The 26543-nt window shown below is 40.0% G+C and overlaps 1 protein-coding gene across 6 annotated transcripts in view; it reads left to right on the top strand.

Annotated features, from left to right (window-relative positions):
• The window catches only part of dip2a (disco-interacting protein 2 homolog A), a 71807-nt gene extending 45331 nt beyond the window's left edge, over positions 1–26476 (top strand). For 2 of the 6 annotated variants that reach the window (XM_068328808.1, XM_068328814.1), the window contains exons 3-40: positions 1088–1207; positions 1295–1414; positions 4109–4369; positions 6532–6669; positions 7428–7469; positions 9506–9625; positions 10546–10743; positions 10956–11047; positions 11269–11379; positions 12319–12442; positions 12524–12633; positions 12793–12895; positions 13753–13817; positions 14263–14356; positions 14861–14980; positions 15150–15264; positions 15854–15993; positions 16254–16390; positions 16676–16756; positions 17274–17401; positions 17511–17625; positions 17827–18028; positions 18197–18297; positions 18516–18596; positions 18786–18903; positions 19046–19167; positions 19343–19454; positions 19545–19654; positions 19890–20020; positions 20165–20333; positions 20772–20942; positions 21728–21757; positions 22990–23051; positions 23192–23249; positions 23399–23473; positions 23819–23993; positions 24186–24309; positions 24440–26476. In XM_068328808.1, the coding sequence (XP_068184909.1) occupies positions 1088–1207; positions 1295–1414; positions 4109–4369; positions 6532–6669; positions 7428–7469; positions 9506–9625; positions 10546–10743; positions 10956–11047; positions 11269–11379; positions 12319–12442; positions 12524–12633; positions 12793–12895; positions 13753–13817; positions 14263–14356; positions 14861–14980; positions 15150–15264; positions 15854–15993; positions 16254–16390; positions 16676–16756; positions 17274–17401; positions 17511–17625; positions 17827–18028; positions 18197–18297; positions 18516–18596; positions 18786–18903; positions 19046–19167; positions 19343–19454; positions 19545–19654; positions 19890–20020; positions 20165–20333; positions 20772–20942; positions 21728–21757; positions 22990–23051; positions 23192–23249; positions 23399–23473; positions 23819–23993; positions 24186–24309; positions 24440–24692 (4628 nt within the window). In that variant the 3' untranslated portion in view covers positions 24693–26476. The remainder of the gene's footprint in view (positions 1–1087; positions 1208–1294; positions 1415–4108; positions 4370–6531; positions 6670–7427; positions 7470–9505; positions 9626–10545; positions 10744–10955; positions 11048–11268; positions 11380–12318; positions 12443–12523; positions 12634–12792; positions 12896–13752; positions 13818–14262; positions 14357–14860; positions 14981–15149; positions 15265–15853; positions 15994–16253; positions 16391–16675; positions 16757–17273; positions 17402–17510; positions 17626–17826; positions 18029–18196; positions 18298–18515; positions 18597–18785; positions 18904–19045; positions 19168–19342; positions 19455–19544; positions 19655–19889; positions 20021–20164; positions 20334–20771; positions 20943–21727; positions 21758–22989; positions 23052–23191; positions 23250–23398; positions 23474–23818; positions 23994–24185; positions 24310–24439) is intronic. The other 4 variants (XM_068328810.1, XM_068328809.1, XM_068328813.1 and 1 more) reach the window with 4 other exon arrangements.
• Positions 26477–26543: the final 67 nt, after the last annotated feature.

Below are 26543 nucleotides of genomic sequence, written 5' to 3'. Positions count from 1 at the left end.
AGCAGCTACAATCTAAGTGTCATATTGTATTATTGAAATACAGGCATTCTTTTGCAAAGTGTTTTTTTACTGTGAATAAATAAATAATGACTTCATTTTCTTTATTTTGTTTACATACTGCTGTTACACCATACACTTAAACTATTAATCTAAAAATCTTATAATCTGGTAAAATGACAAAATATCACACCATGTTGTAGTGTGTAATGTAGTTCTATCCCCCAACAAGGGGCAAACATCAGCGTGGGTCTGGTCCTGTACAAAAGCATCCTACGCAGAAGATACAGTTAGGGAGTAGAACCACCAGCATTAACAGCACCACTAATCAAAGGGAAATGAACAAAGCCACTATAAATGTGTTATGTCTTTTGCCATTTTCCTGAATCACCCCGACATCTTTTCTCCTTTCCAAAGTTGACCAAACCAACACTACCACAGTATTTTCACCAAAATAATATTTCTGCATTACCCATCCATCCATTTTTGCTGATTGTGCACTTTAAAGACTGTACACCAATCTTAGAGCAGAAAACTTGAAGACTTTAATGGAATTTGAACAGTGACCTCTTGGGGTTTCTTTCTGAATGTCACCTTACTTGTTTATTGACTTAATGAAGTTCAAATCAGATTTTCACAAGATAAAATGTTAATCACAGTTTCCTCACACAGAGTACAGACACACAGATGGGTTATAACAACGCCGTTAGTGAGTTAGATGTCTTTTCATGGTTCATAGTGCTTAATCGCCTCCTGTCTTTAACCACTGTGCAATTTGCATTTGCTTCCTTTGGAGAGCTGGTGGGCATCTTAAATGCTATAAGAGAAACTGGATTAATTAAAGTGAATACTTTCTCAACTTGAAGCCACCTATAGTGTCAGATGAAAGCAGTTTAAGAAGGGGATTACCATTAATCTCGAGGATACTTGATCTGGTTGAGTATTATACAGCAGAGTTTCTTTTGTCCAAGGCCACCTCTGCAAAGAATATATATGCTTGTTTTCAGTTCTTTTATTTATTTGAGCCTGACCTTTCTTTGTGTCTTGTTATGAACTGTCATCTTCCCGCATTGGTTTAATGTCTTTACAGGTGTAGATCCTTCTCTACAAATTGACAACAGGATTCAGACCTCTTCCCAAGCTGTTTTTTCAGGTTCCAAACACAGCAAGGCCCGGGCCGCCAACACTCGGGATGAGCGTTTCAGATCTGGTAATCACATGTCCATACTGCTTCATTGTATGGCCCACGGCTCTTGTTTTTATGCCATTGCTTATCTTTGTTGATGTGTTCTCTTAGATTTGCACACAGAAGCCGTCCAAGCAGCTTTGGCAAAATACAAAGAGAGGAAGATGCCAATGCCTTCTAAGAGACGATCTGTGTTAGTTCAGTCCTCTGTTGAGGCATGCACCCCACCAGGTGAGACCTCCAGAACCCGCTGTTAATCATAGGGTGATTTTATCACTTGCACAAATGGCCCATATTTGTGTGCACACACGGTTGTTTACATTGGTTATGTTTGAGTGAGATTTGTTGTGTAGGAGGCTGATGCTTTCTTTTGTCCAACGATCAAAGATGATTTTGCCACTCATTTACAACTGGAAAGAGAAATGCAGTTTGATGAATGTGTCCATTCTTTGTGACCACAAAGACTTCAGTATTCTCAACGTTGTGTTCGCAGGCAGACCTTCCCACATGAATTGCGTAACGGAGGCATAATCAGATTTTTAACATGGCTAAAAATGTTGACCTTTCGCCTTCTTTTCTAACCGTTTCTATTGTGTGCGTAATTTCATTTCAATATCCATAATCCTTCCTGCTTCAGTTATGCTGATATTGTCAAAGCTGCAAAGCTTTTTTTGGTGTCATCAGTCTCAACTATGTCTCAAAAACCGGTGTCATCACCCATGATTCTATCTGGTTTCCATGTAAGACTTGCCAGTGTTGGAGACACTGAAGTGGTTATGTCTAGGTTCAAGAGTTAATTGTTGGGGGCTTTAGAGCCTGTTGTCTTCCATTAAGAGAGTGGACAGAGTGATTGAATGAAAAAAATGGAGTAAAAGCTCAGTTGCTGGAGATTGAACAGGTGAGGAAGAGGATCTCTTGATTTTTGTTTCCAATCACTGGGTAGTCTGCTTTGGTAAGATGAATACATGGGCGTGGCTCACTGCTTCCTTATCAGTGCTCATGAAAGCTCATAAAAGTGTCAGTGTGTACACCCTAGCAGTCATTGTCATTCGGTTACTACAACATTTTTTCAGATATTTGAGTGTAAGTACGACAGACTTCACTTCTGCTGGTGGTGTTTAATCGTTAGCAGCTGCTGTTGTTGGTGTCTGGAGTCACAATGCATCTCCATCAGTTACACTACATGTAATTTTTAATACAGTACTGCCAGATATGTCTTTCAGTACAAAGTGGTGTAATTAATTGATAGAAGCGTTCATCAAACAACTGATATTTTAACAATAAAATTTGATTCGGATAGTCTCCTCAGTAATTTAGTGATTCTTTCAGCTGTTGCCGGGTAGATTATTAGGTCATAATTTCTATTATTCCAGCACTTTGGCGTGGAACCAAGTCACTAATGATATTTCCGTGAGATTAATATTCCATACTAATATACAGTAGTTATGTCCTGGGAAAATTTAGCATTCAGTAGTAACCATATGGATGCGATGCTTTCTTTTTCGTGCTAACGTGTTTAATTCAAAGCATCCCTGTATGGGCTCTTAGTGGTATTTTCAGTTATATTTAAAGGATGCAATTTGTACACAACAAGTATAGTTAGTGTTACTGTCAGGCACCTACAATTATGATGTTGTCACAACCAATAGGAGTAAATTTGATTTTGTATCGGTTGGTGAAGCTTAATGAATATACAGTAGTTGAATTTATTTCCCATCCATTTCTGTTATATTCTCTGTTGTACCTCCATTACTAGAATGTCTCCTACCATTTATTTATTCTTCTCCTTCTGTTCATCTCTGTCTTGTTGTTCTTTATTTTACACTTTCCACCTGTATTTGTACTTCACATTCTGACCTCTTCTTTCCTTCACTATGTAAACCCATCAAGGTTACTAAAGTAGACAGATCACATAGAGACAGAGGAATAACAAACAGAATCATAAATGCAAGATAACCCCATGAGTCTGCTGCATGTACAGACATTAAATTTTAGCTTGTTCTGATCAATCGTTCTCATTCCTCCTGCTGCTGACATTCTTGTCAAGGCTGCAAGAAAATTTAAGGAAGGTAACAGTCATTTTAATAGTTTCTCAATCAGTGGGCTTTATTTGTAGCTTCATACTGTGAGCGATTAAGAGGCAGATTAATTACATGAAGACTCATTAGTTTAGAAACATCATCTGGCACATGCTGATCACACACCCAAGCTTAATCTCTTCTCAAAATGTCTCTCTCTTATCCTCTCAGTGAATTTGGGATTGGATTTCCATATTAATAAGGCTTTATTTTGTTAAGTATGCTTCAAGACTTAATATTCTGAGACTCGTGAACAGGTTTTTTTACACTGCAGGAACTGAGCATTTCATTTTATCAAGCAGATGATGCCCAAGCCTGTTAAGTGTTTTTGTTACAATCCGTTCTCTGAAGGATCTTGCTGAACTTCAACGATGATGTCAAAAGAACAGACCTTTCTGAGAGCTTGGCTAATGAAGTGGAAAGTGTTCATTTTGAATGATCTTTGCCTTTCTTTGAAGTTCTTTTCTGTTGGGCTATTTTTGCTGAGATCAACTTCTCAGTTACCTCACGGGACACGCAATAAAATTCATCAGTGCCTGGGTTCTCGACCAGGTCATGATGAAATCAGCATACACCATAGTTAGTAAAGTATTATTCTGCTTTCAGTATTAGATGTAACTTTTATGTGTGTTTTCCTCAAATCCATCATCATTATTTTTATATATTCCTGTGAAGGAATACATGTGCATTATGTTTAAGTAAAATATGTTAACAGCATAAAATCTAATTCCTGCTGTCCGTCACTTCCAGTGTGACTGTCTTGGTTGTCTTCCTGGTATCAACACAGTTTGTCCTACCTCTTTGGCAACTGTTATGACTCTGCCCTGTGTTTGCCTATCAAAAACAGACACCTCCTCAGCATCAGAAGACGAAGGCTCGCTGCGCCGGCAGGGACGTCTGACCACCTCCACGCCCTACCAGGGGCACGGCCACCCGACCGTTGAACACTGGTTTAACCGTGTCATTCAGGGCTCATCCACCTCATCTTCTGCATCATCCACGTCGTCCCACCCAGGAGGGAGATCCGTCACCAACACTGCCCTAGCAGCCCTCAATGCTAATGCTGCAGCTACAGCACTGGCAGATCTGATGGCACACACTCAGATAGGTCAGTGACACACACACACACACACACACACACACACACACACACACACACACACACACACACACACACACACACACACACACACACACACACACACACACACACACACACACACACACACACACACACACACACACACAGTCTGGCAGGGCTTTACATATGGGTTGGTCTATCAGTGCTTTCTTATCCCTTTTTGTTCTTGTCCCTCTCTTGTTTTTTGCCCAACATTCATCATTTACATTCTATTCAGAGAAATCTAAAAAAAAAATTCTAATGGTGTTTGTGCGCTGAAGTATGAGGGTATAATAGAACTAGGATGAGAATGAGATAACATTTCCAAGACAAATAAGGAAGAAACATAATAATTACATTTCCATATGGACAATGAGGGTTTTAGGTCTCTCATGTTTTGCAGACAGATTTTGTTAAACTTCCCTTTGTCTTGCACTTGCTGATATCAGCAGTTGTTTGGTGCATTCTATTATTGCCGGTCAATCCAATTTTTTGCATGATCAGAAAAAAGCTGTCGTGTGTTTGCTCAATTACAGACAGCCAGAGATGTTTTTGTAAATTTGCTAGAGCCAAGGTAATATCTCCTTCTAGATGCTTAAAATTGCTTGGTCAGGAAGGAAAAAGGAACCAGTGACTTTTAATTCATGGCTCTATAATTGGTCATCTCTGTCTACCATCTCATTGCCTTCACATTATGTAAAAGACTTTGTAACATCTTCCCTGTCAAAGCTTCCCATTCTGCTCTGCCATCCCAGTGGTACAAGTAAGTTAATGAGATTCAGGAGATTTATGTCCATCCATCTCCGTGTGTGTCTGTTGTTAGCAGAGCGATATCGTATTAGGATGGAGCTGTCTGATTTCTGTCCAGTTTGTCTCTGCTCAAGGTTGCTGTCATTCCGTAGCAACAGTGATGCTGTCTGGAGCTGTAAATAAATCTTTCATATTACCCTATTTGTTGACCCCTAGAACTCAGATCCCCTCTGTTCCTCACTTCAGAAATAGACAACCATCTACTGACATCATATAGGAACAACATCACCACTAAGGGAGTAATTGGAAGAAATATTTTTGAAGTTAGACCAGGACAGAGTGAGATCACTGCGGCTGGCAGGTTGTTAACTGGGTTTCAGTGTTATATCCTTCTGATCTATTATGCATTATGAACTTTAGTTGATGAAAGTGCTTGTTTTGCCACTAACATGTTCAAATTAAACTACCTTGAAGGGAAGGAGCTATACAGAGGTAGACTTTTTATACTAAAGTATAACAATAAATAAAACTTGTCTTGGTTCATTAATTACAGCTCTCAGAAAGGAAGTTAAGTCAAAGTAAATCATTGTATGGTAAAAGAGATGAAATTGGGACATCAGAGAATCAGCTGAGAAGAATATTTTCACATATAACGTCATTGATCGAGCCTATTTTTGGTCAAATCCAGAGTTGGTGATTATTGGAATGGTGGACAAATGGTGTCAATGACTTTTACTTATCCGATTTAGATGAAAAAAAATACATTTCTATAAAAGTAGTCTGTTCTAACGCTGTGTGGATCCTTTCTTTTATATCAATGCTTAAATTAACAATCTAACAAACACATTAGTGTCAAAAACAAGCACTTTAAGTAGACTGAATATTATAACGGTGTGCCATGGTCACACAGATTATAAAGAAGCCCATGTTGCAAATGCTGGCTGAATTTTCTTTCTAATATGGGACAAATTCCAAAATTGTGGACCTCTTTGGTAATTCAGACAGTAGCTATGACTAATGACTTCAATATATTTACAGTATTTAAATTAATACCTCGTGTGGCAGTTTCAACAAAAACATCACACGGTATCATTTGTAAATGTAAAATATCTTGCAGATGTGGTGCATTAGATTGCAAATGAAGGCTAATTCACTGACATCTTGTGTGGGTACATTACTCACTGAAGGGGATGTATCTGCTAAACAAATAAATTCATTCATTACCATTTAAGAAGGCACGTTAAATATGACATATACTCCACCATAGTTAAAGGCTAAAAAATGCTGTGGGGCTCACAGCAATTTGTCTGCAAGCCCTTGACATAGATCATTATTTAGTAAGGATAACCCAAATTAGGTCTTGGTATGACCTTTAACCCCTGACACCCCACTCATGACAGATAACCACTCAGCACCCCCTGATGTGACGGGGTTGTTGGAGCGCTCTTCGCATCTTGCGGAGCGTCCCCAGGTGGCCTCGGTGCGAGGTGTTTCCAGGGGCTACAACCACCACACCAGCGTCATGGAGACTGCAGATGGTGAGTTTCCTGTTCATACACGCACACAGAAACCATCGCCTCCCTCTCTCTTTGTCCCCCGCCGTTTGTCCCTCTGTCCTGTCTTTAATCAGTCTGCCTGTCAGACTGCCACAAGCTGCTGACTGACCCTCCTGTGGTCCCAGTGTAACTCTGTACCTCTCTAACCCCATTTAAAATAGCTAACATTTTTCTCCTTTCATATTGGTGACGCTAATATAAAGTAAAATGTTTAATCTTGAGTCTTTAAAGCAACAGAAAGTGTCACAACTGGGGTCTGGCTTTTGGGAAAAACATGAAGCATTTAGATGTGTTACAGTATGACCAGTCTTCATGTAGCTGTCTTCATATTCGCCATCAGAGCTTCTAACACATTTAAACATCTAGAAAATTAGATCATAGCTTCAGCAGAGCTCTTTCCCTTCCTGGTAATCCATCCTCAGTCATTAGAAATGCGTGCATCCACTCAGTTTGCAGTGCTAAAACATGCTAAGCCCACCTAGCTTCTAATTTTATATTTTTGTTTTGAGTTAAACAGAAAGTTTCACATTAAAACTTCTGACGCAAGTTTCCCCACATGATTTATCAAAATACACAAAAATAACAGCCAAAAGTCTGTCTTTATTTCTATGGTACAACAACAACAGTGTGCATCCTCTCACCTGCTGTGAGGTTCTCTGTCACACTTTCACACATTTACACACACACATATATATATTACAGGACTGTTTCATTGACATCCTCATATGTCTTTTCTCCAGGCTGTGAATGGAGAAGTGAAGGATCCCTCAGTTTAATGGATGGTATTTATAACAGTTATTAAAACTCAGCTATATGTGCACTCTGCTGTGTGTGCATTTGTGTTTGTGGATGTTTGTGTAGCTGCCCTCACCTCTGCTGTCAGGTCTCGCTCTTGTCCAAACTGTGGGGGTTTTTTCCCCCCAAAAAACTCGCGAAGCCTCAGTGAATTCAGTCATTTTGTAAACCTGATTTTGTCGTTACGAGTTTTCACAGCAACGTCAGTCCATGTCTAACTTAAATGTGCTTCAAATTGATCATGTTATGTCTGGTTTAACTGCTCTATAATAACTTGCGTGTTGACATACTGGTTTTATGTGTTCATACCGAGACACTGAGACTTATCGGTTTAGCTTCTTACTACATTCTTTAACAAAAGCCTGGAGCTAAATAGTGGAATCTTTATTGACAGACATCCAGCATCTCATTTCCATTTTACAAAAAACATTCATTTGGTGTGGAAACATGCCAGATATATCTGTACTCATATACTGGCTCTGTATTTTTGGTTTCTTTATGTGGTATATTTGTAAAATCAGTAATTGATGATGGTAATACAAGTATTGGTCTAATGAAAGCCTTATATAATGTATTCGACTGCAGAGCTCTATTGTTGTCCGAGAACTATTCTCTAAAAAAAAGAAGAAAAAATAGTGGCATGTGCTATCTTAAGGAAAAAATATATGTCACTCGTTTTATTTTGGCCCAATCCCAAATACAATGTTGTGGTGCTATAAATACCTGTCAGCAAGTGAAATGTTTATTAATTAATACATTGCTTATAATGTCATGTGTAATAAACACTATTCTGTCCAGTCATTTATTGGAAGCTGAACTGTTTTGAAAGAAAAATAGTCTTGAACAGGAACAGTTGTGTTGTTGGTTCTGTTCTTCACTTTGGATTTGTTAACATCATCAACCTTAGCTCCATCGTTTCTCGTGTCTGTTTTTGTATTTTTATTTTTTTGGTATATACAGTTGCTTATGTGGAATGTTTGAAGTTAAACTGGAGCTACTGTTTCCTAGAATGACTTATATTGTAAAGGGATAAAATTATTTAAGTAGGTCAATTATAAACTTGATCACAGGTGGATCCTGGTTGTCTGTGAAATCGGTGATTGAGACCCTTGGGTGGGTGGGGTTCAGGGTCCTCAGATGTTTTTCTGTCTGTCTGGAGCTTTCTAATTGGCCCATCAGTTGCAGTGCTGACCCCCACACATCTACCCCCGGTACATCTGTCCCTACATGAAGTGTCTGTGCGAGCCAGGCTTATTATAGTCTGATAGATCAGACTGGCTGCGTGCAGCTGTGGCCTTCATCTCCTATGGCTATGTGGAATGTCTGACACAGACCAACCCTCCCAAACGAAGTATGAATTCATATGGAAGAAGCGTTTGGTGATGATTATAGCCTTCACCATCCAAAATATGAAGGAGATTCAACCGGACACCCTCTCTTCTTTCATGCTTAGTCGTCCTTATTCTCTCCTGCTCTGCTCCAACATTCACGATCTTACTGTTTTTATAGAAGTCCACGTCTTTGTGATTATGTTTTCTATTGTACTACGTTCTGGTTCAAAAATTTTAACATAATTGTCAAAGTGACTCAGACAATTTCTGACTTGAATTTGATGTTTTGATTGATTTTAGCCTCTCACAAATATGCATTTGGCAGAAAATAAGTGAAACAGGCACATCTGAGACACCTCTTGAATCTGTTATCACAGAGACTATGTCTGTGTTGCTAGGCAGCAGACAAGGAGGCTCTTCATTTCAGATGTATTTAGGTTGTGGAGTTTTACGCTAATTCTGGGGTTACTTAAGGACTGTAAATTTTGACCTCCAGGTGACGGTAGAGTGTGGGTGTGGTGTGGGTGACCTCTGACCTCTATGAAGACCTTAATGCTTTATGTTGACCTGATTTCTTGTTTGGTCTCCCCTCATCCATCCCACTCCTTATTTCATCAATCAATCTTTTGTATTCATGCTTCTTTTGGCTTGTTTATGTACTCCATATCCGTCATATTTTGTCATCTCCTCAGGTGTTCCAGTCAACAGTCGTGTCTCCTCCAAAATCCAGCAGTTGCTCAATACTCTGAAGAGACCAAAGCGACCACCACTGAGAGAGTTCTTTGTTGATGACTTTGAGGAGCTTTTGGATGGTAAGCTGGCCTGAAAATAATTAAATTGCTTTTATTGAATCGGCACATCAGTATACTCATTGTTGATTTCATCAGTTTAGGGTTGTTTGGTGTGACATCCTCTTCCGCTTTAAGGTGTGTTTGTAAGTTTGAGGGCATTTTCCAGCTTCAGTGTTGGTTATTTGTTAACTGTTTGTCACAATGACCTCACAGCACCACACAAATAAAAAAAATCTTTTAGATTAGTAGCTGCTGCTTCGCCTGTGTGAAGACCATCAGGTGCTCTTAGGGTGTGGTAAGGGGATACTGTGTCAAGAAACATGCTCACAGTGGACCAGCCCTGGATAACCATTTCCTCTATTCCAATCAGCTCATTGTAGGTTATGGGTGGTACACTGCCAGGCTGAAAAAACATTGTAAAAACAACAAAGCAGCAAGAATAATGCTGCATCAGCTGGTGATTCTGAAGCATGTCTGACTTTGGCAAACTTAGTGTGGCATGGCGTATATCAGGAATCGACTTAGTGTGAGCAACAAAATATGCAGAACTGAGTTGGCAGCAGGTTTTTACGTGGTCTGTTCCTCATAGGCGGGGACTTCTTGGCAACTCAGTTAAACAGCTTCGGATTCCACATATCGGAGAGTTCAGTAGAGTGTGAGAGGAGACTCATGATGAAGAGATGGTAGTTAAGGAGGGAGCAGGGTGCTCGATGTCAAATAAGACCAGTAAGAACAGGCTAAACTCACCTTTTGAAAGGTGTAACCCCAAAGCTTCACTCATCTCATCATTTTTTCAATCTCAACATTTTTATTGACCTGACTTGTACTAAAAGAGAATTTGGAGCCCGGATGAAAGCAGTAATCCACAGATTGGAATTTTTTTTTTCTTTATATTGTGATTGATTCAGTCTAGTGAAGATACTCCTGTCTCGTGTTTTTAGTTCAGGAACCGGATCCCAACCAGCCAAAGCCAGAGGGCCAACAGATGAGCACCCTGGAAGGTGAACATCTTGAGGCAGTCAACAAGTGGCCTCCTTCATTACCAGCAGCCTTACAACGATGGGGCACAACTCAGCCCAAGAGTCCCTGTCTAACAGCACTCGACAATGCTGGAAAGCCTGTCTACACACTCACCTACGGTATGTACCATGCTGGAGATGAATGACCGCACATCACTGCTTGCCTTTCATTATGTGCTAAAAACATTGCAAAGTCAAATATCTCTACCTGTATCCAAATGCATTTTGTAAACTGTTGATATTCTCAGTTTTGTCTCTTTGCATGTACATTTGAGAGTAAGGGTTTATTGAATCAAATGATAAAGTTTGACTAAAAACTTTCACCCATGTAGGTAAACTATGGACCCGGAGTCAGAAACTGGCCTACACTCTTCTAAACAAGCTGAGCACCAGAAATGAGCCTTTGCTCATGCCTGGAGACAGAGTAAGACATAAAGTGTTCTTTGATGGTTTGTTGTGTGTTACATTCCCTGCTGGAAGTACAACAGCAGAATCAAGTTACATTTCTTCAACAGTATTAGCAGTGACTAACGGTGAAAGATGTTCAAACTTGAACCAGAGTACTGCATTATTCTATTCCATGCTTTTCGTAGAGGAATATCTGAGTAACACACCATACTATGATGTATCATGACACACCTGCAGGTCGCACTTGTTTTCCCCAACAATGACCCGGTGATGTTCATGGTGGCCTTCTATGGCTGCCTCCTGGCGGAGTTGGTCCCTGTTCCCATTGAAGTGCCGCTGACCAGAAAGGTAAAGGCAAATACAACCTACTGAGTACGTATGGGCACTTATTTTATCTACAAGAGAAATGAGGACACGTAGTGACCCCTGCTGGACATTTAGTCCTTAAAAAATTGTAGATATGCACTGCAAAGATATTTTGGATAATACATTTTTATTAATACAAAAACAAAATGATTATCGTGTTGTCTTTACAACTTCAACAGCTGCATTATCTATAAATTGCCCTAATTACAGTTTGGCAACTTATTGCAGTTTTCTACACATCTATCATCTCAGGCCGATCCAAATTTATCCCATTAGTTACACAGCCTGAATATTAATGCCTGTTCTTCATCATTATTTACAAGCATGTGGTTTGCAGACACTGTGCTATACTTAATGGGATTCGAGTGAGGTGAAATGATGTCTAATTCCACTCAAAACATAACATCACAGACCAGCTGCTCCCTAGAGTCAGAAACTCATTCTCTGCCAATTGACATTTTATCATTTTACTTTGAATACTTATTTCTCTTTTCGTCCTCACATCTGCACAGCAGGGGTTGAGCAGCATGGGTTAAGCGCTAAGATAATTCTCACATCCAACCAAATATTATTAAGCATGTGCCAAATCTTGGACTTCATTCCAGTTATCATGGTCTTTGATGCTCAGTGGTTGAGTTTTTAATAAGAGACTAACCTTCACTCTTTGCTTAAATGTACATATATATATATATATATATATATATATATATATATATATATATATATATATATATATATATATATATATATATATATATATATATATATATATATATAAATATATATATATATATATATATATATAAAGTTTTTTTCAATCCTTTAATCCCTCTGTGTTACAACTCCAACATTCCCTCAGAAGTGGATTGTTGTGTGACCAAACCAGATCGAGACAATGAATGTTTTTTTTATGCTTCCCAGGACGCTGGAAGTCAACAGATTGGTTTTCTGTTGGGCAGCTGTGGCGTTACGTTGGCACTGACCACAGATGCTTGTCAAAAAGGTTTGCCCAAAGCACAAACAGGGGAGGTAGCCACTTTTAAAGGTATGGCCTGTTTTATTGTCAATTGAACCGTCTGAATAGTTTCATCTGGTTAAAACTGAATTCCCATGTCGGTCTCTGCAGGCTGGCCGCGGTTACTGTGGTTTGTAACAGATGGAAAACATGTTGTCAAGCCTCCGAAAGACTGGCATCCTCCAGTACGGGAAGCTAGTGATGACATAGCCTACATAGAGGCAAGTATGGTGTTATAGATGATAGCAATGAAACTGACAAAACTTGTTTTATAATAATTTAGTCATCATTTGCAATGTTTTAAGAGACTAATAATTATAAACTACATGTCACGGTTTTTGGATTTTTTTTTAAACTTCTTTTCTGTTTCTCTCTTCCAGTATAAAACCAGCAAAGAAGGAAGCACTATGGGAATCACAGTGTCCCACTCAGCCATGCTGACTCACTGCCATGCCCTGACACAGGCCTGCGGCTACACTGAAGGTGAGGAAGACACTGTGCATTTACATCTCAAGTAGTTTCACACTTCATGTTTTCACAGTTTAACTTCATTTTTATGTCACAGAGCGATCCAAAGCTATCAGAAGCCCATTTCTGTGTTGTAGTTAAATAATTACCACTAATTTTCAGATTGCTGTGATGTCTGTGGGCCCTTTCTTTCACACAGGAGGGCTGCATTTTGTTATCATAAATATAGTGCCTAAAATGAACAGTCCCAAATTAGCTCAATCCGGACTTGAATTAGGGTGATAAAATCATTGCCCCTCTGGTACTTGACATGAGAATTCTAATTGAATGATTTTAATGTCTATTTTTATATCTTAAATCAGCTTCATTTTCCGTCCTGCTGTGTGTATTTTTGTTGCCCCAGAGCTGATTTTTATAAACAGACAGGCAGATCACTGACAGGAAAATCAGATATGTTGCACATCATATTTTGGTGCATTCTATAATTTGAAATCCACAAATATTAACTATTTTTCTTATTTATTATTACTACTAGCATGATGTTAGAAATAAAATTGTATATGTGTTGCTCTGTGACTCAAAGGGTGGCATCCTTATTTGACCAGCTCCTACTGATTTTTTTAACGCTGCAGTCTGGTTTTGCAGTTTTATTTATATCCTGCTGCAGGATACACCAGAAACAGAACCCATTCATCTATTTCAATATTTAAAGTAACATCAACTTTCCTTTTCTTTGAAACTCTCCTTGTCTGTTTCTGGTGCAATGATGCATTTTCTTTTAAAAGTAATAAGGTAATGCATGATTGAAACAAATAGTAAAATGAATTTTTTTTGCTCTTTGATGTTTGCAAAACTCTTTTTATAATTTACAGCTGAGACGATAACCAATGTCCTGGATTTCAAGAGAGATGCTGGTTTGTGGCATGGTGTCCTTACTGTGAGTGTTCTTGAACCCACTGGTCAAGCTAATAGATGGGATTTGTATTCAGAATTAGAAAAGATCCATCTTAATGTAATTTATCTGACTGATTTCTGCCCTGTAAGAACTTTATCAATACGTAAATACATTCGAAATAATGAAATATTCAAAATAATGTAATGATAGTCCTAATGGGGAAAAATGTCTTGAATTATTACTGAATCTGTTTTACAAGCCATCTTTAACAAACAATTTCACACACGTCATCGGTTTTACATAAGGCTTATGTGCGACCTACTGTTGCAGTTGTGAAATAACACAAACATGCCTGCATTTGTATTTTAAACAGCAAGTGGAAAGTCTTGTCGTGACTCGCAGTGTGTTTAGTGGACGTCGTAGTTCTAATACATCACTTACATATTTTGGTGCTGATTTGATGTTTGATGTCTCTTCTCCATGGCAGAGTGTCATGAATCGGATGCATGTGATCAGTATTCCATACTCCCTGATGAAAGTCAACCCACTCTCCTGGATACAGAAGGTTCACACATACAAAGGTGATCGTCACTCCTCTTTGACAGCATCATTTTTCAACAATACTCTGCGGGAAGTCTCCTAATCTCTACAAAAGGGATTCAGCCCGGGTTAACTTAACTTTATTTAAATGACATGTGTTTTTGTACAAACTGAGTGTAGTGATCTGAAGTGGTCTTTCACAATAACATTTTAGGAGCAAAATTAAATTTTTTAGCTTGCTTGATGGTAAAATAACACTTTACTCAACATCTTTTCTTGTCCTAATTTTTTTTCTGTTATCGTCTGTTTGGTTTCCAAAGTAAGTCAATTTCTTTATATAGCAGGAGCAGCTGTGTTAAAGCAATAGTTTATGGACTTTAAGTACGATTGAACTAGCCCAGGTTGAGGACAGGAGGTCTGCAGAGCTGAATAACATCATCTCCTCACTGGTCTGAGTTTTGCTGTCAGATTTTCTGATCAGCTGTCATGATGAACGACCGAGGTGTAGACTGGACGATTCTTTTGTCTCTCCATCTCCTGCACAGCACGGGTTGCGGTGTTGAAGTCAAGGGACATGCACTGGTCTCTGTTGGCCCAAAGAGACCAGAGGGACATCAGCCTGAGCTCCTTACGGATGCTCATTGTGGCTGACGGCGCTAACCCATGTGAGTCCATATCCAGGTTTAAATCCCTCATAAACACCCTGAAGAAACGAGAAATTTTAAATTGATTAAGTTTTTATCCTCTGATTGTGTTTCTTGTGTGTCTAACTGGGTGTGTGTGTGTGTGTGTGTGTGTGTGTGTGTGTGTGTGTGTGTGTGTTTATTTCAACAGGGTCGATATCCTCCTGCGATGCTTTCCTCAACGTGTTTCAGGCACGTGGGCTTCGACCTGAGGTGATCTGTCCATGTGCCAGTTCTTCAGAAGCTATGACTGTCGCCATCCGCAGGTGAGCTGCCGTTACTGCATCTTCTTCCAACAGAGGCATCCGGCCACAGCGTTAAACGACTGTGATCCTGCAGAGAGAGGAAGGATAATTATCTTTCTTTCCTCTGATTGTTAATGTTGAAGAATTAGGTTGACAAACTGATAAAAAAAACACATTCTCTATGTTGGCACAGTGGCTCAATTTTTAAAACAAGCCTTTTTTCTCTCTTTTTTTTTTTTGAGTATTTAAAGAGTAAAATGTTTGTAATGGATCCAGAGTCTGTTTCCCAGATTCACTGGGACATTATATTCTAATGAATCCATATCTACGTCCTTGTAAGCTGTCAGCTCTGCTGCAAAGAAGATAATGTGCTAAAGCTGTGTGTGCTGAAGTCTGCAATTTGAAGCAGTGGATTCTATACAGAAAGGAAGAGCTGGTGTCTGATGACACGTTGCTGTATAATTTTTTTGCAATGAAAGGCAAAACAGATTCAGAAGACTTAGTGATAGGGACATTTTTTGACAGCTGTGGATGTCTTTAGCTGCAAGTCTTTCTGTGCTGTCATCGCTTTTTGTAATAATGAATGTTATTTTAATTCTTTGCTCCTCAGACCTCCTGAAATGGGTATTCCACCTCCAGGGAAGGCAGTGCTGTCTATGGGTGGGCTGAGCCACAGTGTGATACGTGTGGACACAGAGGACAAACTCTCTGTCCTCACGGTGCAGGATGTGGGACAGGTCATGCCTGGAGGTATAGAACACCAGGAACTGAGCAGTTCACCAACATTAGTGCTGATGATGAGTCAATTGTGGAACTTAAATTGGAGATATGCCATCGTCTTTCCCCAGACAATTCTAGATGATTTGATGATGATTTTTTTTCATTTGAATGAACTTAACAGCTAACTTATTACTGCTTGAGCTTCTTGTTTAAAGTTAGGATATGAGTAGTCACAGAGGATGACTTATTGCTCCTAACATCCTGTTGTCATGCCCTCACTGTGTCTCCAGCTATGGTGTGTGTGGTGCGGGTGGAGGGAACACCCTACCTCTGTCAGACAGATGAGGTTGGAGAGATCTGTGTGAGCTCAGGCAGCACTGGCGTAGCTTATTATGGCCTGCCAGGCATGACCAAGAACGTCTTTGAGGTTTGTATCTCCAGTTAGTTTTTCTCTACTCAAGCAGCTGTTCAGGCTTGTCACATAATGCTGAAATTCTTACTATCAAGAATACTCTGTGTATCGTCCATCCACTTTTTAATTCACATACGAACTGGTGGATGAAACAATACTGTCAAGTTATCAGGAGATTTTTTTTAATCTTTGTGATATTGACATAAAGAATTAAAAAACTATCAACACAAATGTGGAGTAGTACATTCATGGCACTTCAATAGTCAGTGTGGTTTTTTTAAGTGTTGTGTCTTGTTGCAGACCATCCCCCTGTTATCTTCTGGGGTTCCCATTAGTGACAGACCCTTTACCAGGACCTCACTGCTGGGCTTTGTGGGACCAGTAAGTTCGACCTTATTGATGTCACTTCTTATAGCACATGTTATCAGCTTATGAATATATCTGCTTGAACTTCAGACAGTCCTAATTTGTTGTAAATAATCAGTCAGTGATTTTCGCCTCTTTTTTTTCGTATGATTTTTATGTACAGAACCTGCCCATGCTCCAGCCTCCAACTGTCACTTTACAAAAAAAATCATTAAATTAGGACTAGAAGCCATGCACATGTTTTCAGTATAATGTGCACAGGGTTTACCTTTGAGGCTTCTGCCAGGACCACAGTTATCTGACAAAGAAATTACAATAGAGATTTAAATTATGTGGAAAATTTCCACAAGGACAATGTCAACAGCATTTAAAAAAAGTACAATACACAGGGAAGTCTTTAGTTTCTGGTTCATTTGAAAAAAATATGCTTTAACGTTTTAAAAGCAGCAGAAAAATCATATTCCAGGTATATGGATTAACTAAATGTCACCATCTCTTCATCTAGCAGTGTGTGCATTGTGTCTCCCACCAGGACAGCCTTGTGTTTGTCGTTGGGAAGCTGGACGGTCTGATGGTGGTCAGCGGGCGAAGACACAATGCTGATGACGTAGTTGCTACGGCGCTGGCAGTGGAGCCCATGAAGTTTGTGTACAGAGGAAGGTAAAGTTACAAAAGATAAATACAGAATTTTAAAGCTCAAACCATTTTCTACAAGATACCAGCAGCTGTCCCAGTTCGGCTGTACCAGCATAAATGTTTTATGTTCCAGGATCGCTGTGTTTTCTGTTTCTGTGCTGCATGATGAGAGGATTGTTGTGGTGGCCGAGCAGAGGCCAGATTCCACCGAGGAAGACAGCTTCCAGTGGATGAGCCGTGTACTTCAGGTGCTCCCTCATTGCTTGGTCATGTTAATTATACTATACTCTACTTGTGGGGGTTTTTTGTCATTGATTTTGTTGCATGCTGCTCTATACTTAAAAATCCAGCAAGCGAAGACTTATCAGGTGAACCCTTCAACATAACGGGTCTGTGGTCTAATTTATGTCCGTTTGTGTTGTTGATATGAGAAACCTGTCTCTTTTCAGGCAATAGATAGCATCCACCAGGTTGGTGTGTACTGCCTGGCTCTGGTTCCTGCTAACACACTTCCTAAAGCTCCTCTGGGCGGTATCCATATATCTGAGACCAAACAGCGCTTTCTGGAAGGTGCCTTGCATCCTTGCAACGTTCTCATGTGTCCTCACACATGTGTGACCAACCTACCAAAGCCACGGCAGAAACAACCAGGTACACTAACAGCTGTCACAGAACGGAGGAGGCTTAGACACAAATGGAGCATCAAAAACTCACTCAGTTTATCATTGCTTTCATTGTTATGTATATTTTTATGTTCATATGAATGTTGGTCCCAAGTTCTTGTGTATGATGACACATGAATGTGGTTGTGCTGGACAGAGGTCGGTCCTGCTTCTATGATAGTGGGCAACCTGGTGGCAGGCAAAAGGATAGCACAGGCCAGTGGGAGAGACGTGGCACAGCTAGAGGACAATGATCAGGTCAGTAAGCAGGACCTTCATGTTCTTTTCACATCCCTGATATGATTTCTGACTTACTGTCAACAAACATGGGAGTTGTGTTATTCCACCTTTAGATTTCATTTCTTCATTTCAAAACTCACCTTGTGCTGTGTTCGTTCCTGCATTATGTTTGCATTACAGTCATCATCATTGTACAGTTTGCTGTGTTTACACTTTAAATTCTCTATCCCCTGCAGTTCCTGTACATACAAGACGTGCTGCAGTGGAGAGCTCAGGCCACTCCAGATCATCCTCTCTTCCTTGTTCTCAATGCTAAGGTACTGTTTTTTTATACTATTATTATGGAGATAATAAAGGTATTTCCTGACATCATCGTGTAATTTAAAAAAATGGCCAACAAGGGCAGATCGCAGGAAATCATAACGGTGAACTGATAACCTTTATTATCTGTTAAATGAATCGGGAGCGTAGATTTATGTCAGGCTGTTCTTATCTCTGCTCCTCAGGGCACGGTGGCCAGCACAGCTTCCTGTCTCCAACTGCACAAACGGGCGGAGCGTGTGGCTACAGCGCTGATGGGACGCCTCAACACCGGCGACCATGTGGCGCTTGTCTACCCCCCAGGTTAGAACGAGGCAGTGCTGTTGTCATCACAGCTATAACTTCAAGCCTTGTTTAATCCCAATAGCATACCAGAGGAGCCTGAAGCTCTCAGTGAAGCTCATTATGTTTCTGTGAAGCGTATTTTACCAACGTTTGTGTGCAGGAATTGACCTGATTGCCACCTTCTATGGCTGCCTGTATGCTGGCTGCGTACCAGTGACTGTCAGACCTCCACACCCCCAGAACCTGGCAACAACACTGCCCACTGTCAAGATGATTGTTGAGGTAACTGAGTCTATGCACCAAAATTTTTATTTTGTTTATTTGTTTCTGCACAGGTAGTACAATTACTCACAACAAATTAAAAGAACCGAATTGCTTGACCAGTTTGGTTGTTTTTAAAGGTAACTTGAGAACAGTGGAATATTTGTAGTCATACTGCAGCATCTGTCTGTTACAGGTCAGTAAGTCGGTTTGTATCCTGACCACTCAAGCAATAACAAAGCTGCTAAAATCCAAAGAGGCTAATGCCACCGTGGATATCAAGAGCTGGCCCATGGTGCTGGACACAGGTAAAATATTTTTCATCAAGTAAAGGGAAAAAATTATCTCTGACTTCCATGATCGCTTTCAAAACCGTCTTTCCCGTGTTCAACCTCCAGATGACCTCCCTAGGAAGAAGAGTTCCCAGATGTACAAGCCCCCAACCCCGGAGATGTTAGCTTACCTGGATTTTAGTGTGTCCACAACAGGCATCTTAGCAGGAGTCAAAGTAAGTTGCCAGAATTCATAGGGTTTAACTGTTCTGCTGCCAAGTTACCCGTCGTTCTTTATTCATGCCAGCAGGACTTTTGTAATTCTTAATATTTATATCTGTTGTGAACAAAGAGATGTGAAAGTCATACTAACTGTTATTACAAAATAACTAAATAAAAGAAGTGCTTCTAGATGAATTTTATGACTGGATCCAATATGATGGAGCATTTGTGTCACATTATCTCCTTCAGATGTCTCATGCTGCCACCAGTGCCTTGTGCCGCTCCATAAAACTGCAGTGTGAGCTCTACCCTTCCAGACAGATCGCCATCTGTCTGGACCCGTATTGTGGCCTGGGCTTCGCTCTGTGGTGTCTGTGCAGGTAAATCAGCAGCTCCGCGTCAATCAGTGTTACCTTATCAGAAATGAAATTATGAAGACCAATGCTAGAGGATGTTCTTGTCTTGTGGAGTCTCTTTCCTCTTTTTTCCCACTCAGCCTCTTTATTTGCATGTGTGTGCTTCAGTGTGTATTCAGGACACCAGTCAATCCTGGTTCCCCCTCTGGAGCTGGAGAGCAATGCCTCCCTGTGGCTCACAGCAGTGAGCCAGTACAAAGTTCGTGTCACCTTCTGCTCATACTCCGTTATGGAAATGTGCACCAAGGGCCTGGGTTCACAGACGGAAGCACTACGGGTCAGTTTTACTCTCTGAGCATCATCATTGAAAATACAACAATATTGTTCATACTTTATTCCTAGAAATCTAATAGTTTCCTTGCAAACAGTCACAGCATTGAGAAGTGAAACACCCACTGCTCTGTGATTTGTTTTTTGTCATATCTGGGAATCAATAAATTCCTACCCCTTGCGATATTAGATAAAAAGTAATAAATTAATTTTAAAACGTAGCAATTTTATCTTACATAGATCGGTGTGTGTGTGTGTGTGTGTGTGTGTGTGTGTGTGTGTGTGTGTGTGTGTGTGTGTGTGTGTGTGTGTGTGTGTGTGTGTGTGTGTGTGTGTGTGTGTGTGTGTGTGTGTGCTTTTTGTAACTTGGGAAACAATACTAAGTTTCCACTCAGGTCTGACTTGCTGATTCTGTCCGTTTTGGTGTGTTACTTTTTAATTCCAGCTGCGAAACATGAACTTGTCTTGCGTGCGTACCTGCATGGTGGTTGCAGAGGAGCGGCCCCGTATAGCACTCACTCAGACCTTCTCAAAAATCTTCAAGGACTTGGGGCTGTCCCCACGAGCTGTAAGCACCACCTTCGGCTGCAGGGTGAACGTGGCCATCTGCTTGCAGGTAAGAAGCTGGTGGAGGATGATGATGATGATGATGATGATGATGATGATGATGATGATGATGATGATGATTACTATTGTATGCAGCTTTGACATCTAAAGTTCTGTATGAAGTACCCCCCCCCCAAAAAAAAAAATACAATTTGAGCTGCTGCTATTGATATTACCATTTAGGATGAAAAGCAATATTTATTTCCTTTTTATTTCCAATGAACTGGTAACAAAGTCCAAAGATTTTTATTTCATCTAGTCAGTGAAAAAAGATAAATATTGGATCTTGGAACTCAATTTTAGAAAAAAAAAAAATTAAATGGAATTAAACATGTACATAAGTTCAAAAACAATTTGAATGTAAGGACATGGTCTAAAGCTTCACATTTCATAGATGATCGATTATTGACTGATTACAAAATATCATCCCCTGAGTTTTTTCTCAGTCAGTCTCATTTTTCTTATGTCTTTTTTGTGATTAATTTGATTCCACCAACTCCTGTGATTTTGTTTGTGAGCCCATGTGTTTGTTTTTGTGATCCAAAGGGACACTTGATGTGAATACACGCCTGCACTGAGGCGACATTGTGCATTATCAGGACTGCGACAACCTGCTACGTTAATACACATGCAGAGTTCAAAACCATAATTTTATATTAAAAAGTGTGTGTGTGTGTGTGTGTGTGTGTGCGTGTGTGTGTGTGTGTGTGTGTGTGTGTGTGCACGCGTGTGTGTGTGTTTCCACGTTTGTGAACATAAACATATATTTTTATCTGTCCTGCCATGTCTTGTCAGCCCAACAGGTTAGGGAAACTGGCTGAGCAGGTAACTGTAGGCTTAGAGTTGATGTTTGCTCAGTTGGGCTGCTGCTGGGTCCGTGTGCGTGTGTGTGTGTGTGTGTGTGCGTGTGCGTGTGCGTGTGTGTGTGTGTGTGTGTGTGTGTGTGTTCATATGTCTTGCATGATAATTAAACATGCTTAACCTGAATTTGCTGTTTCTCATTTCCCTTTTTACTTGATTTTACTGCCATTGATTGTAGTCGAGTCTGTCTCGTATCTTTTCATGTGTCAGCTACTGACAATTGTTTTAAGACATACGTGTTTCATGTGATGTGTGCCGCACTATATTACACCATGAGCTAGCAGTATGAACATTAGCCTGCTGCATTTGGAGGGATTTATTCTCCTGTAAGTGTGGCGTCAAATTCTTGATCTGTTTTCAACAGTGTGATACAAATTGATCTGGTTTTCATACACTTGAATGCACAGCGGTTCTGGTGTGTAAACACCTCACTATAAAACCAGACTCTTCGGTTGTTTTGAATGAGCCAACATGTGTCATTTACAAAGTGTTTTACATTCATTAGACTAATCCGACTCTGGATTGAGTCAGAAATGCTCCAAAAAGGCCTGGTTGGTGAATTCTCTGCTTGGCTCCACATGTTGACTCATTTTTACTGAAGCCTGCTCTCACTGTTTGTCTTGGGTCTCATAGACGACCATACACCGACTCATTGCTAGCTTGTGCTCTGGCTCTAAGCTGAAAAAAAAAAAAGTTATGGAAACCATATTGTTTTGTGATTAGCTTAAACCAATAATGAAGATAAATCCAAGAACAAGAAAGGATCAATATTTAACAACCAGAAGCATTATTTAAGAAATGCTTCAGTTAGAATTCAGGTGTGCTAGAGTTATGAACTTTTAGTTTAAACAAATTTTTTTTTCAATTTGTGGGGGATTTTTTTGCACTAAAAATATACATTTGAAAGAAATACACTCTGATTTAGAATTTCTCAGCTTTTCTAACTTTTTCCATCCCTCTTGTGTGAAATAACTACTACCAATATTAGAGCAGATGGATTTAACTGGGTGACTTTTGCCAAAGCCCTAACTATTGTAGCCTGGCTGATTGGCTTCTGGCTGCCCTCCCCTGCTTTGTCAACAGTTGTATCACGAACAGCTTCCACTTCCCTTCCACTCAGACAATATTCAGCATTAATGTTAGGTCTGTCATATTTAAATTGTTCACTCATTCCCACTCTGCTGGTTTTTCACCAGGGCACAGCTGGACCGGACCCCACAACAGTCTATGTGGACATGAGAGCTCTACGACATGATAGGTGATTAGGATTTTACTGCATACATTCTATGAAATAAATAACGCTAAGATTAGTCTGTCATCTTTTTTAAATTTAGAAAGAATAGAAAGAAACATTTCGGATAAGCTCCAGGTTTCACAATGTCCCCTCTTCTTTTTCAGGGTCCGCCTTGTAGAGAGAGGGTCGCCACACAGCCTGCCTTTAATGGAGTCTGGGAAGGTAGGGCATTATTTAAACAGAGAGAAGACAATCTGTGATGTTGTACTATGAAAGAGTTGCGCTTTTTTTGATATATTTAATTTTAAATGTCAAATAAATATATCAGTTATAATTAAATATAAAATTATTATTATTTCAATTATTTGTAGATCCTTCCTGGAGTGAAGGTGATCATTGCCAACACAGAGACAAAAGGACCTTTGGGAGACTCCCATTTAGGAGAGGTAATTACTTTTCAGAGCAGACCTCTGACTTGTTAACCACAGTGAGCACCTTTACATTCACTTGTCAGGTTAGTTTGCCTCCTGCAATTTACTAATTTCTTGTGTATCAAGTCCAAAAGACACCAAATTTCTGTAATGGAGGCAAGAGAATCGACCAGTTTCTCCACAGATTTTTCAAATGGAAAGCCTGAAAATCTGCACTCGTCGTGTTGTTATCTTAATAATAATCTGTTGTGTGAGCAATTTTATTACAGTAAAGTCATTTATTCTTGAGTCTATGGAGATTTGGTTGTATCAGTTGTACTTTTATCTGACATCGTGTACAATCATATGTGTATCTGACAGGTGTGGGTGAGCAGTCCCCATAATGCAACAGGCTACTACACTGTGTACGGTGAGGAGGCGCTGCATGCTGACCACTTCAACACCAAGCTGAGCTTCGGTGATACCCAGACAGTCTGGGCGAGGACGGGCTACCTGGGCTTCCTGCGGCGCACTGAACTGACTGATGCCAGTGGAGGTGAGGGTCATCAGTGCTCATCAATCGTAACACTCAGTGGCATGTGTTACACAGATGTTTTTAAAAAAAAATATATATATTTTTTTTTTTTTCAAAGCAGCAGAGTAAGATGTTTTTCAAAAATGCCCCAAAAAAATCATTTTTCATAAGGAACGAACACATTTCCTGTCTCTTTCTCTCTGTGTGTGTCAGAGCGTCATGATGCCCTCTACATTGTCGGTTCTCTTGACGAGACTTTGGAACTAAGGGGAATGAGATATCACCCAATTGACATTGAAACGTCTGTGATCCGTTCTCACAAGAGCATAGCCGAATGGTGAGGACTAGATTATAGTTACCACTTAATTTAATTTGGATTATTTAGAATTTGGGCAATTTATCCTTTTCAAAATACACTTCTACTATCTCGTCTCTTTAATTTCACACTCACCTCCTCCTCCCTTCAGTGCTGTGTTTACATGGACAAACCTCCTCGTCGTGGTCGTGGAGCTGGAGGGATCCGAGCAGGAGGCCCTGGACCTGGTGGCGCTGGTCACTAACGTCGTCCTAGAAGAGCACTACCTCATTGTAGGGGTGGTGGTGGTGGTCGACCCCGGCGTCATCCCCATCAACTCCCGAGGGGAGAAACAACGAATGCACCTCAGAGACGGATTCCTGGCTGACCAGCTGGATCCCATATATGTGGCTTACAATATGTGATGACTCTGCCACAGGGGTGGGTTACACCTTCATGATGGTAAACGCCATCTTTGAAAGAGGCTTGGGGTCAGTATGGCTTCAGCGGGACGAAAGCGAGCTTAAAGAAATGTGGATGTGTAACTTCACAGCAGAATGGAAAGAATGTCCAGGGAAAAAGAACTCATGGCTGTTTCTGATTTATTGCCTCAACAAATAGTTTCAAAGGGCATTCTAGTTCTGTTGAAGAGAGTTTTGTGTGTATTGTAACGTCTGACTCCTTAAACCCAGAACACCCAATAGTCCAGCAGGTGGTTAACTATAAACTACACTGTGCCATTAAAGACTTTTTTCCCCCCAAAATTATGAATGTTAGCTGTATGTGTGATAAACTTGTGCCATAGAATAGGACAGACTGTACTCCAACCCTGGTTCAAATAAGTGCTAATAATGCTCTCAGAGGCTCCTGTTCCCACTGCAAGTCTTAAGCGTTTCATAGAAAATGTCTTTATTAAGTAAATTGTTGTTACTACCGCAAGAGCAGCACTTAAGATGCAGTCGTGTTCCCAAAGTGAGTCCAGTTTTGTTTCAAATCACGTTATTGCATTAATGAGGGGAAGTTTGTATTATTTGTAGCAGTACTGCTATGGTTTGTAGTGTTAGTAACAGAAACCTTAGAAACAATGTTGTGTTTTGACTCTTATCTTGTTCCTTTATGGATCTGAAATGTGTAATATAGTCATTGTTTTGTGTTAACAAAAATGCAATATGAGTGACATGGAAGTTGTTGCTTTGAATGACAGCAGAAACAGTTAAGTGCCGATGATCCGACGTCGTGAGACAGAAGAATAGTAACGTTGTTAGAGACTAGCAACGTGCCAAATGATGAATTAAGCCTTAAGTGTTTATTTTTTTCAAATGCCTGTTCCTATTCCAGCTCCTGTTTAACTTAATCTGGTGAGGTTGACCAGCTGCTGGATAGGGTGGGAGTATGCAGATTGAGGTTAGGAATGAGAAATCCTGCTCTTATTGCACCCAAAGTCTTGATCTTAGATGAATACTTGATCCCAACATCAACCATTACAAACACACACTCACTCCATCATATATTTTTAACAATGTCTGTCACTATTATCTGTTGTGTTGAACGTGTGTTTTATAGTAAAATAATGTAAGTTGTAAGTGATGTAGTTTAAATGCAGAATGATAAAGCCTCATTTTGAGTGCCATAAGATTGAATGAGAGTTGAAATCTGTTTTGTTTGTTTTTTTTGGAAGTACCATAGGAAGCAAGTGTCATAATTTTATAACACCATAGCCTCCTGCCCTAAATCATTTAATGTGTAAAGTTTCACGTCACTATATGTTGCTTGGTTTTTTGTATGTGCACATCCCTTCAGAAACAGGCACCAGCCTGCTGTAAGTATGTACAGGTTTTGTGTAAATTTTTAATAGATGGAGGAGACGACCACAGGAAGGACTGAATCTTGCGTGTGTGAACCTCTCCTTCAAAAATATAAAATATTTGAAATTTATTCTCATGTGTGGACATTGGGAAGGATCACGGAGAGCCTTGGAGTCATTTTTATAGTAGGAAAGTCCAGCAGGAAACGGCCACTTCCAGGGTGAGACGAAGCACACTCCAAGCACAAAGAGAAGGCAGTTATTCAGTCGCTGAGACGTCACATCCTCCAAAGCAAACCTTTGTTGTTTAACATGTGGAAAGATGCATTTGTCTGTTATATGGTTAGTTGTCATTATTTTCATAACATGATTTCTTAATGAATAAAAAAAAAGAAGTGATTTTAACATTAAGTGTTTGTCTTTTGTGGCAACTCAAAATCAGAATGTTCTGCCCACTATGAATATGTTAGGT

This window comes from Antennarius striatus, chromosome 12 (genome assembly GCF_040054535.1).
Source record: "Antennarius striatus isolate MH-2024 chromosome 12, ASM4005453v1, whole genome shotgun sequence".
Lineage (NCBI taxonomy): Eukaryota > Metazoa > Chordata > Actinopteri > Lophiiformes > Antennariidae > Antennarius > Antennarius striatus.
The sequence above is the reverse complement of the archived record's forward strand: the minus strand, read 5'-3'. Positions and strand labels throughout refer to the sequence as shown.